General features: G+C 36.2%; 1 protein-coding gene and 1 pseudogene across 1 annotated transcript; both read left to right on the top strand.

Annotated features, from left to right (window-relative positions):
• Nucleotides 1-143: 143 nt before the first annotated feature.
• LOC149182219 (pentatricopeptide repeat-containing protein At4g21065 pseudogene) lies at nucleotides 144-605 on the top strand (annotated as a pseudogene).
• A 429-nt stretch (nucleotides 606-1,034) lies between these two features.
• On the top strand, nucleotides 1,035-12,384 carry LOC149182218 (uncharacterized). Its single transcript, XM_089414485.1, has 4 exons — nucleotides 1,035-1,178; nucleotides 11,616-11,702; nucleotides 11,796-11,888; nucleotides 12,061-12,384. The coding sequence occupies exons 1-4, from the start codon at nucleotides 1,035-1,037 to the stop codon at nucleotides 12,202-12,204; spliced, it is 468 nt and encodes a 155-aa protein (XP_089270611.1). The 3' UTR covers nucleotides 12,205-12,384.
• The last annotated feature ends 562 nt before the right edge of the window (nucleotides 12,385-12,946 follow it).

The following is a 12,946-nucleotide window of genomic DNA, read 5'->3' as shown; positions in this document are numbered from 1 at the left end:
AAACAGACACAGAAGCCAAACACCGTTATTGATACTTACGAAGGTGTGGCTTCATATTTGCAAGCTTGTACACACATATTCAGATTTGGGTTAAATATTTTCTTGCTAAGCAAACTAATAAACCTCTATACAAAGTCGACCGCATGAATTATGCACGACTGGTTTTTGAAAATTCCCCTAAACAGGACTGTGTTTTATGGAATGTGCCCATCAGAGGGTACGCCATGAATGGACCCTGTGAGGAAGCCCTCCTACTCTATTCCCAAATGCGGCAGAAAGGCATACAGCCCGATGAACTCATTCTTCCCTTTATTCTGAAGGGGATGAGGGTTCATCATTTTATAATAAGAGCCGGATTGGATTGCAATCTATTTGTGGGGAACGCCCTTCTTGCTCTATATGCAAAATGTGGAAGTATAGAGAACGCATGCCAAGTGTTTAACAAAATGTGTGAGAGAGATTTGGTGTCACGGAACTCTATGATTGTTGGATATTCTCAGAATGGACATGCCTATGAGGCATTGACGCTTTTCCATCAAATGCTGCTAGAGGAGGTGGTACCGGGTCCTGTTACTATGGTTAGTGTTCTCCGAACATGTACATAGGTCGAAGCTCTTCAACGAGGTAAGTGTGTGCATAGTTACATGATTAGAAATGAGATTGAGATCAACATCTTTGTAGATACCTCCCTCACAGATCTCTATTCGAAATGTGCAAGTATTGAAATGGCACGTCTATTGTTTGACAAAATGTCTTGACAGAGATGTTGTGGCATGACTGCATGCAGTCAAAACACCCACGAATGTGATGTAGGTTGGCTTCACGCCACTGTGCTCCATTTGAGAAAAGAGCCCAAGAGCATTTTCAGCATGCCCGTTCATACCAAGACCCTCAATAATGTCTTGACCATTTTAGAGGGGCTATTGCGAGGTTTGCATAATGGAGTTCGGACAGATTCAGGACGGGGGGTTTTCTGCATTTTAAGACGGTGATTCGAGGTTTTGTTTCTGAAGCATAAAATCTCTGTAGCGAAAATGAAGTCTTCTCTGAGGAAGCTGCGAGGGTTTTCACTCAGCAAACATGGAGTTAAAGAGAAACTGGGCGCGGTCTATCATAGCCAGAAGCAGCAGCAGCTGCCACCTCCGGCTTCCCTGGACGAGCTCGTTCAAGCTTCCCAGGTACCGATTTCATGGATCATTTTTCAAGTTAGGGCATGTTGTTGCATTATTTATATTTTCAAGAAAATTGAGCTTTTTCCTTTAAAATAATTCGCGATAAAGAGGTTCTTGTTGCGTTTTAGAGATAGCCTGTGACGAATGATTTTAAAAAATGAAATGCGAAGCGTTAGTTCTCTTGATGAGTTCAGAATGTAGTGATTTCTTTGATAAATTGTAAAGTTAGGACAGGTTATGATATTTCAGGTTTCAAGCATGGAAGTTGAGCTTTGCCTTAAAATGAATTGCATTTTTTTTTGCCCAAAACGGTTTTCTTCGAGTTATGCAGATCGAATTTAGGCGATGATTTAATCATCTAGACAATTCTAGAGGTTTATTAAGCCCGTCCTAACTTAAAAAAATATAGTGCATGAAATCACTACATCCTAGACTTCTAACATTTAATCCCAATGTTTTCTACACTGGATCTGTAAACCCGATAACAATCACTTCCGACGTAGCATTTCAATTTCTTTAAAAGCAAAGCGCGGTTCGATGCTTAAAACTTCCAATATCACAACGGCCTGTCCTAACTTTAGAGATAATCAATGAGGTATTCATTTAAAAGCAAAACTCTATGGCCGTGTGTGAAACTAAAATATCACGACAGCCTATCCTAAGTTCATAGATAATCACTGAAGTGTTCCTTTCGAATGAAAGATTAATTTCCATGGGTAAACGTTCAAATATCAGGATATCCTGTCTTAACTTCACAGATAATCAATGAAGTCGCTAGATAGAAAATCCTAGAAGTTTTTGATCACAGTGGCGGAAAGAACATAACTTGTTAGGTCATTGAGATGTTGCCTTTGGCAATCGGTGACCCCAGGGCTTGATCTCGTCACCTCTGGCTGGCATGTGTAAAGGGCTATCATGCTATGTTGAGGGTTGATTGTTATGTTATTTGAAGTTTTATGCATGTAGGTTGAGCTTTACCTTCAAATGAATTGTAGCATTATGTTAAAAGGGTTCTCGTTGAGTCTTTGTTGTTAACGATTTGCTAAGTTGATCAAATTTAGGGCTGTAAACATGAATCATCACGCTTCTAGATAATGCGAGAACTTTTGTGTGTTATGTAACATGTTGAAGTGCAGAACTGAGTGGCTCGTTGAGAGGTTTACTTTTGCAATTGCTGATTCTGCACAGTTTGAACTTGTGACCTCTGGCTGGCATGTGACAAGGGCTAATCGTATGACTCGCTGAACCTAAATTGAGTGAAAAATACAGCTCAAAACACTTCAAGTCAATGAGAAGCCATCTGCTCTGGAGGAATTAAATTGTCTATGAAATTTAAATACAGAAATTTTGAGTCTTAATTAGCTTAATGTTGCTTAGGTTCCATTCCTAGAAAATGATTGGCATTAGGAAGTTTGAATCTCTTTTCATTCAACAGTGCTGTTTAGATAATATCTCAGCACAGTCGTCTTCAATATCATTTCATGCTGCATGCTTTGATTTTTGGGGTAATTAAGATTTTATTAAAATACAACTTGTAACAAAATGAGGATAATAATGGTTGCCCCTGTTGATTCTGAGTATGTGCTATATTTTTCATTGCTTTACATCTTTCAAAAAAAGAGAGGACTTTAACATCTCCTTACTTGAAATTCCTGGTTTAAACCCTTATATGTTCATATTGAATATTTTGTTGCATGTGCTGTTAATCAGGCATAAGTTTTATTCAGTTCTGAGTAAATATTGCAGCTCAAAGTACAACAAACCTAAACTTATAAAAGTTTCATTCTAACGCTTTTTCATCCAACTTTTAATTTACTATTAACAACCACTGAAAGTCGTCCCCATTCTACTAATCAGCTATAGTTAGCTTATCTTAATTAATTAAGCGTAAGTTGTATCCAGTTCCAAGCAAAATGCTGCAGTTCAAAGTACAACAAATATACTAATAAAAATCATATTCTAACCTTTTGCTATCCAACACATTATCTTAAAATTTATATCCATGAATAACCTGTGGCAGTCATTCCTAATCTAGTAAGTACTAAGCAGCTAGAGTTAGCTTATCTAAAACTACTTCTACATCATGCATTTGCCATTTTAAACACAAAGTCAAATTCTTTTTCGTTATTGAGAGTGTTTATGCTAAAGACAATAAGGGTGGCTCTTAAGTTTTTTGTTTATGTGCTACAGAATCTCCTCTACAGTAAGCGAAACCATTCTAGGTGCGGGGTAGGATGTGCAGGGTTGAGAGGGAGACAGATGCTACTTGCCTTCCTTTGTTCTCTTGACTCAGCAACTTGTCTATTTGCTAAACATTAGAGGAATTTTTAACCTTTTAGAAGTTGATTATATGGGAGAAGACAGTCAGGATTCAAAATAATAAACTTATGTTCTTTAATGAAATACCACTGGAGTGTTTTTGGTCATTCGTACTGAAAGAATTTTTGGTCATTCTTACTTTCATCTACATTTTTGTAATTAACTTGTACTTCAGACTCTTTTTTTTTTAATTTTTTTTTTTCAACTCGTGTCTCCCATATCTCTCTTACTTTCCAACTATGTTGCATGGAGAGTCAACATGTGCCTGATGACAAATCCCTTGTACCCTGCATTCCAGTGTTTTGGGGACTTAAAAATGGCTTGGGAATGTCCCAGAATAGCTGGGGGCATCATGGGAGACATGGGAACTTCTAGGGCATTCCCAATCCGTCCCTCACAAAAATATCTGGGACAGTCAACTGACCCTTGAACCTACTGACAGTTCAAGATTATATCTATATATATAGATATATATAACCTAAATCCATCCCTGCACCTGCCTGAAGTCTAAATCCTACCTGCTTCTAATTTTCTAAATCCTACCTGTCATCTCAGCATATCATTCTAAAATTGTTCTCAGCAATTCCTTTCTGCGGCGCTGGCACTCACAGACTCCAGTGCATCATACTCTCAGTCAATACTTGCTATTCCTCTGCAATTCTTATCCCTGACTGTATTTATAATCTTTATCAGTGTCAGGGGGGTGGGCATCAACGGCGGCTTTTGGGATCTATTTAAATTTTCTCTTTGAATTTATTTAAATTCTTATTCACAGTGTTTCTTATTTGCAATTGGAATTTATTTATTTAAATGTTTTATATTTATCGTGGTGAATTAAGAAAAAAATATTATTATTATTATATTTAATATTTTATTATTTTCAAAATTTTAAATATTTATGATTACTATTACTATTATTATTATAATATATAAAATAACTTATATATTATTGCCATCTCCAACTTTCTGCCCCCTGAAAAATTTGGGGGTGCACTCTGGTGGTTCCGGAAACTTACCCACCATCCCTGCTACCCCCCGTCCCAAAGCCAGTGCGACATAGCTTTCTAACTATGTGTTTGCTGCAGCAAGGTGGTACAATTCGAGTTCAATTACTTTTTCCAGAAAGGCAGAAACAAGTTAGTTGCTTGCAGTTGTCTCAAGTTATTTTGCTTCATTGAATAGAGTGGGAAGTCCTCATGAGTCAAGGCCAGTATAATCCCCATGAGATTTGAACCTTTCTGAACATTGCAAGTATGAATTCTATTCACCATTTGGACTTACCATGGAGAGTAGTTGCCTAAGATACAACTGTTTGCAGCTGAGTTAAGGTTACTTTTCACTAATAAATAAACTAAGCTAAATAAAAGTGATTTGTAGACTGGTCATCTAGCATTCCATGAATTCTATTTTACAATTTTGTGGAACTTCCTATTCTTTCTATAGAATTCTGTGGAACTAAATATTCTTTTCATCCTCCCCAAGTTAATGGTTTATTCAATCTACTGCTATTGTATTTTACAGGATTGGTCTGTCCTGATCTATATCCCAGGTTAAATGGAATAATTTTCAATTATCTTGGAGTGTATAAGATGTTTAAAACAGAGAAACAGTTTGTAAATTCTTTAGTACTTCCTCTAAGATTGAAAAAAGCAGAGGCTGGTCAATTTCAATTTGATTTACTCTTGCTCCCAGAGTTCATTGTGAAAGTCTTGGATGAGATTTTTCTTAATTTTTTTTTTTTTTTTTTATATTTATCAGGCAGGGATAAGTGGCTTTTATGTTAATTTCTTGTGATTGCAGAATAGTTCCGAGGTTAATAATTTTTTTCACAGTTATAGCTGGAATCCATTTATTGATAACCTATGTTCCTTCTTGTAATATTCTACATAATATTTGACTTTTTTTTTTTTTTTTTTCAAAGAAAAAAAATGTATATATTAATTAGGCAAAAATATATGCATCTTCTGACTGGCAACTGATTTTTCAGTTTTGCCAAAATCATGACTGGTTGTTTTCTAATCTTCCCAAAAAAAAATATTTGACATTGGTCATCCTGTTGATACAAATTACCTTTTTGTCATTTGCGTTATCCTTAGGTAGAATTGTTTGCAGGAGGCTTGAAATTTCCATTAGTTCCTATGTAAGTTCACATACTAAGGATTTAGGGTAAGTGTTGCACCATTTTCTTGATCTACACATTACAGAAGCGTCGACCCTAAATCAAGGTGAACAACTTGCTTGGCAAGTTGAATAAATTCTGCGCTAATTGCTTGACGTTCAGGGCTACAAATCTAATTCTTTTCAGATCTGAATCTGTTTATGAGAGATAAAACACACAAATGGCATAATAATCATTTATTGCTCATCATAACATTCAAATGCATGAGATCCACGCCTTCCAAGTCACTTTCATGATGGAACAATTGACTGCATAAACAGTTTAATTTTTAGCCTGTTTCCATTGCTTTCTTGCAATCATTCTGATAAATCTAGCAACAGAGAACATCTCCAAGGACAAAGTCATGCCAAAACAAGATGAACAATTTGACTAATATAATTGGAATGATCTATGTTATTGAAGTTCGATGTCTGGAGTTTGAGATCACATTATTCTAATCTGCAAGTATTCATGATGGGTTTGGTATTTTATAGCTTGATACATCTTCTAAAGACTCACATTAACGCATGAACAAGCCTATCTCTCTGCCCTTTGGAATTTATGAACAAGGTTTGCTACTCTGCAACGAGATCACACTCTGCTCTGTCAAAACGTTTCCTTTTTGAAAATTTTTGCATGACTGATATCTCAGGTATATCCAAAACTAAATCAGTGCTGATAACAGCCCAAACATCCACTCAATAATACTAGCATCACACTGGTTCTATCTTCTATTACTAGGAGTTCAAGTACTAGCTTTTACTGCAGAATTCTTGAGATCATGCTAACGTCCTGAATGATCAAACTTTGGGGTTTATTTGCATCATTGTTATGTAAAATTTCTTGTTTTGGAACTAGTATATATCTTCTATTTTTTATTTTTATTTTTTATTATTATTATTGTGGATGCATTGTTTTACATACATAGTCTTGTGCTTTGGTGCTGGTGTCTTTCTGTCATAACTGAACATCATTAATGTGTTTATTTGGCACTAGTTTGACCATTGTATGTTGGAATCTAAACTTTGATTTCATTTACAGGACTGCTCTCTTGAATTTTGGAAAATTTTGACATTGTTTCAAATTTGATTCATATTTGAAATAACACTTGAATGCTCATTAATTGGTATACATCTGGAAGCACTAAGGGAGCATTTCTATGTTGTTTCATCATTTACACAGGGTACTTCCTAACTGTTATTCTACCCCAGATTCAGAGGAGCAGCCAAGATTTTATCCATAGTTTCTTTCCTTCCAACTTTAGATGGGATCTCACCTCAACCTTCTGCCTTGGTGGTCAATCAACATCTTTGATGCCTGTTCGGGGTTGTACCATATTAGGTTACAGATCATACATAATCAGACCGAGTTATGGACCAGCTCCAGACAGATCCAGAGTATGGCGCCTTCCACCCATTAGGGGTAAATCAGCTCCAGACTGATCCAGAGTATGACACCTTCCACCTATTAGACTACGCCATACATAATCAGAGCGAGTTATGGACCAGCTCCAGACAGATACTTTGCAGATCCAAAGTATGGCACCTTCCACCCATTAGGGGTAAACCAGCTCCAGACAGATCCAGAGTATGGCACCTTCCACCCATTAGGGGTAAACCAGCTCCAGACTGATCCAGAGTATGGCACCTTCCACCCATTAGGGGTAAACCAGCTCCAGACTGATCCAGAGTATGGCACCTTCCACCTATTAGACTAGCCCTACATTCAGCAGAGCAGAGATAATATTTTCAAGAGTTTCCTTGCTTGGACATTAGATGATAGGAGAGCATTTTGCATATGTTCTTAGGATGCTTTTGTGCAGATTATAGTGGGTTGGTAAGGGATCCCCCTCCCCAAACACCCTATCAGCATAGTTAAGACTTGAGTTTAGGGTGGCTTTAATTATCTCTAGTAATAGAAAATGATATGGAGGATTGTGCATAACCCACCCCCTTTTTGATTCCAATAAGCAGAGGTGGTCACTATGGTAATCCGATTTCAATTTGTAGTTAGAAAATGGGGTCACAACTTTCCATATCTTTTGTTTTGTTTTGTCTTTTTACATCAAACAATAGTATATTTATTAGAACCATAGTCAACTAAACAAATAGGAAACAATTTATTTGACAGGTGGAAGAAGTGATAGGCTTAGAGCAATTGAATTGTAGGCCATGCTTCTTGACAAATTGATGAACAGATGTCTCCTTACTTGAGATTTAGGTTGGCACCATGGCACCATCTTGTCCATCATTATACACTAATCTTGTCATTATCTTCTTCACTGTGAATGACTGGCCTGTTCCCTGCAAATAGATCTGGGCACAGAGGAGCCAATCCAAGAACAGTAATCTCTTGCACAAGACAATATTAATGATCTAAATACCTAATCCTGAAGCTTGAGTTTGATTTTTCTCTACTGGTTCTGAATCTCTGATTGAGAATCTCCCACTCGTCATTATCAAACCTTCTCCTTCATCATTGGCATCAGCTGCACTGCTGAGGTACGTTGGTTGGTTGTCATTGGACTTGAGAGCTTGAAGTTTCAAATGATTATAGTAACAGACAGCCAGAAAAGCCAGTCCACACCCACTCAAGTTTATGACTGTAACCTTTTCATTTATTACAGACAAAGATTATGTTATGAGCAGCCAGTCCTTGACAAGACCAGCAACATTCATAGTCAAGGCTGAAGTCTTTCCTATCAGAAGAAACACTGCAAGATTAAGAGCCAAGGCACAAGCAGAAATGTCATGTAATCCAAATCAAAGGAAGAGACCCTGATTATCAGAAATGGGTATTCTACTAAGGCCCAGGGGGTGCTGAGAAAAACAAGGCAACAAGGAGCAACAAAGATGTGATGGGATTCAACTTAATCCCTTTTGATGTTCGTGGAATTTGTATGAGAACCAATTGGGTAGTCTCACATGCAACTGCACTTAACTGGAGAATCACCTCCCATGCATTCATCTTGGCCTCCCCATAAGCTGAAATAGTAACTCCAATGGATATGGCCAACATATTGGCCTCGGGCTCACCTTTATAAGCTTCTTTCTTCAGGGAAACCACAATCAAATACACAGCAATGGGAATTAGAGCTTTCAGCATTTGAAATAATGATACTGAGAGGAAAACATAGGCAGAATTTGAAAACCATAGACCCAAAGAATACACTTATCAATACTATGGGTTCAACGAGCTTGAAGACTCTTACAATAGCAACAACCAGTGTTGAGTAGAAGCCCATGTGAATCATGGTGGGGCTGATCACACTAAAGTTGTCAAGCAATGGCAACTCCAATGGATATGGCTAACATATTGGCCATGGCCTCACCTTTATAAGATTCTTTCTTCAGGGGAACTGCAATCGAATGCATATCAAATGGGCACAAGAGCTTTCAACATTTGAAATATCGATACTTTGAGAGACATGCACCAAAGGCTGCATCATTTAGGATTTGTACTCAGTTTAGGTGTCATATTCAAGGGGAAGTTGTTATGCTTTCCACCACTTCATAGATTGTTAGAGTGATGAAACAAAAGAGGCTCCCTCTTGAGGCTAGATTATGTCATTCATATCAGCTGTGTTCTTGATGTCCTAGCTCAACCAGGTCTTGCCAAAACTCTGTTGAGGTTCAAAATTTATTATAAACTGAAATGTCTTCACAAGAATTGACCTCATAAAATGCCATAATCACAAGATATTCCATACATGGCTGTGATTATGGCTCGCAAGACCCTTAGACTTTGAGCAATGAGGCTCGCAACATCACTTATGATTATGCACTCTACAATTCTGTGACCAGCTGAATGTCAAGCAATTGAACCGCGATTTAAATCCTATTTTGTTAGCAATAAGTACTATACTTTGTCTTTATTTAGTGTAGAGAACCAAGCACTTGTTCTGCTCATCTATAGAAGGGACAATGGTTGTTTGCCTATGAGGTATAAGGAAATCCTATCAGATGTTTTGTATTTCCGTATGGAATTGAATCATACTCCTGCACACTGTAACATTCATATATATCAACCTGTAGAGGCTTTAATAACACCTGGTATTCTGGTTAGTGATTTTATTGGACCTCATGTGCATATCCTACATGCACAGGATGGACTATTCATATGTTACAAGGTATTATTCTTATTATTTAGGGTGCACATCTTCAGGTGCTCAAGAACGATTACTAGAACAGTCAGTTAATTCTGCAATTTAAAGGATGAAAAAGGAGGTTATAGGAGTCTAGTTTTGGTTCTCATCCACAATGTCACACTAGTCTGCCTGGGCATGGTTCTCATGGTTTAATAGTGACTTGAGGAGTCATAATACCACAGATCACTAAACACGAACAGCTAAGGTAGCCCAAGGACAATAGCCATCTTTACACATTAATTAACAGGTCTTACATTAATTATCCTAGGGGGTTTTAATACTTCCAAATGCTTAAAAAACAGTTAGCAGAGCATTCACTTTACACATTCCAGCAATATTTTCTATAAACCAACCAAATGCAGTCAGGAGAGCCCTCCTTTTACACTATACAACCTTATTGTTAGTATGATCAACCTTATTTTAATATATAGTGTGACAAACCGTATGTGACAGGCAGGTGGAAAACTTTTCTCGCAATTGACTAAGCGACGTCCTGCGAGCCAGACTTGAGACGGAAACCCTCGTCAGAAGTTTATGCTTGGCTCTTTTCCAAACAAATGAAGAGTCAATGAGGTTTTGTGTAATCACTTCTGGTATCGTATTGGGTTATTGTTAGAAGCGATAATTGGATTCGGATTCTCATCGAGTGAGTTGTTCTGCTTTCTCAATTTGAGAGGGTTTGTTTGGAGGGAAAAACGAAAGAGGACATACAAGAATAGTGAGGGGAAAGATGCAGAGGAAGAGGATTGAGAACATCGCCAGCAGGCAGGCTACATTTTCCAAACGTAGGTGGATTGCTGAAGAAAGCTTACGAGCTCTCGGTGCTCTGCACTGCAGAAGTTGAACTTGTGATTTTCTCCCCAGCAGGAAAGCACTATGAACTGTTTTTTAGTGCAAATCCTACTATTTTGATTCTAATAATCATGGCTATGCAAACCTCATGAGATTCTTACTAATAACCCCGGTGGTGCAAGCCCTAGTAAGCTCGATGTTGAAAAACTTAGTGTAAAACCTTCAAATCGCTGGTTTTGTTGTAGTGCTTATTGGAGAGTATATAAAAAATTTCACACCTTTTTATGAGATATGGGAGGAAAACATGTTAAAGATTTTTAATAAATATAAAATTTCCAAAATGATGCTAGTTGCGTGTGATTCTTTTTTCATTGTTTGTGATTATGAAAAATGAAACTCAATGTTTTTTCATTAGTGCACACATATTTCATTATATAATTGCATATAGAAAAATCATTCCAGAGCCGATAACAATAAAAATGAAGAATTTATGGTCCAACGTTATATTTAAGGGATATGTTTAAGGATGACGTTTGAATTTTGTTTTTCATTTTAAGACATTTGGAGCAAATATTAGGAAGGACTTTGAGAAAGGATTGTCCTTGATTTTCAAAAATGGAGTTGTTCCTTTCCAGCCATATGCCCCAAGTGACCATCAAAGGGAGAGCTCATATGTTTTTTGGATGTTTTCTTTATAGCCATTTTTTTACACATATCCATAGAGTCCCCATGCCATTGATGTGAATTACTTGTTCGGTTTTTTTTAACCAAAATTTTTAACCAAACAAGAAAAATTAAAAAAATGCCTCAAGATCAAAGACTAAAACAAAGACCTATTGACATACCTTTTAAAGTATGGAAAGAACTTGTAAAATCATATGAGAAGTTGGATGCACAAAGAAAAGCTGGCAATGAGAGCATTCAGGTATTGAATTTTTCATTAAACATTATTTAGAATGTATTAATACTTATAAGTATCTTAGACATGTATTTGTGTGAAAATAAATTGAATTGGTTTATGTTTAAGGACAAGGCATCCAAGGCGAGGTTAACCAAGACAAAAGTCACTCATCGTAGTGGCCAGAAAGGTTTAAAAGCACTGATAACAACCTTTGTAAGTATATTAAACATGTGATATTTTTTTAATAAATTTTGTACTAGAAGAAAGTCATTGTTATCTAATTTCTCCCTATTTACTGATTGATAGGAACTAAAATATGGAAGACCTCCAAATCATTTGGAAAAGGAGGTGCTGCAGCAAAAGAGATGGGTTGAATTTGTTGTTTGGATGGACTCTATGGTATGTAATTTTAGTTGGATTTCCAATATACTTTTAAACCATATTTTCATTTTATTTTTTAGTACTATTAGATATTATATCTTACCTCATTTTATGGTTAACATTGTATAACAAAAACATGCGTTGTGTTATGTAATTAATACTAACATGTAATATTGATTTTTTTTGTCAGAATGCTATAGGTAATGATTGCCAAGACGATGATCCAAATTATGTTCAACATATATCAGGAGATGATGAGGATGAGGATGAGGATGATGGTGGTGAAGGAGGAGATGATGATGATAGTTGCGGTGTTGGTGATGATGTGGATTAGAGTAATGAGGATGGTCAAGATGATCATGAGGATGATCTTGGTGGTGGTAGCTAGGCATGCACATGCATTGTTTTTTATGAAGAAATTATTGTGTAGAATGACATTGTTATGTTTATATGGGTGTTGTGAATTTACCCTATATCAATGAGACATTTTGATTTTGTAATCATACGATGAGTTTGATTTATGTATGTTGTTAATTTATCGTAGAATAACGATATTCATGAAATATTTTGATTTGTTAATCATATTTGAATTTTACTTGTTTTGATTAAAAATAATACTGATTTTATTAGTATTATGTTGCTATTTTATACATGTTTTGAAAATTGTTAATGACACATTGTTATTTTTTTTTATGGATGTTGTCAATTTCTCTTAAATTTCTTTACAAATGATTTTGAATTGTGATATATGCTTTAATGATATTTAGAAACTATCATATATTTCACTATGAATCTATAAAGGGGGTCATATATGTAAAGAAAAATATACTCTATATAATAAGTCAAATGCAGATGTAACCATAGATGCAAAATTGGATGTTAAACTAGGAATTAATACAAAATGCAAACAATTGACATACAAAGTGTTTTAAATTAGAAGTGAAAAATTGTGCAATAGTTGACACAAAGAAGGGAACAAAACATGGCATACAAAAGGATATCAAATTGGGCAAAAACAAGGACACATAAATGGGCACCAAATTAGATGCAAAAAAAGACAACAACTAGATGTAAAA

This window comes from Pinus tabuliformis, chromosome 3_2 (assembly GCF_031772625.1).
Source record: "Pinus tabuliformis cultivar Carrire ecotype Pingquan chromosome 3_2, CPIR1, whole genome shotgun sequence".
NCBI classification, from domain to species: Eukaryota; Viridiplantae; Streptophyta; class Pinopsida; order Pinales; family Pinaceae; genus Pinus; species Pinus tabuliformis.
Note: the sequence above shows the minus strand (reverse complement) of the source record. Positions and strands in the feature narration are given on the sequence as shown.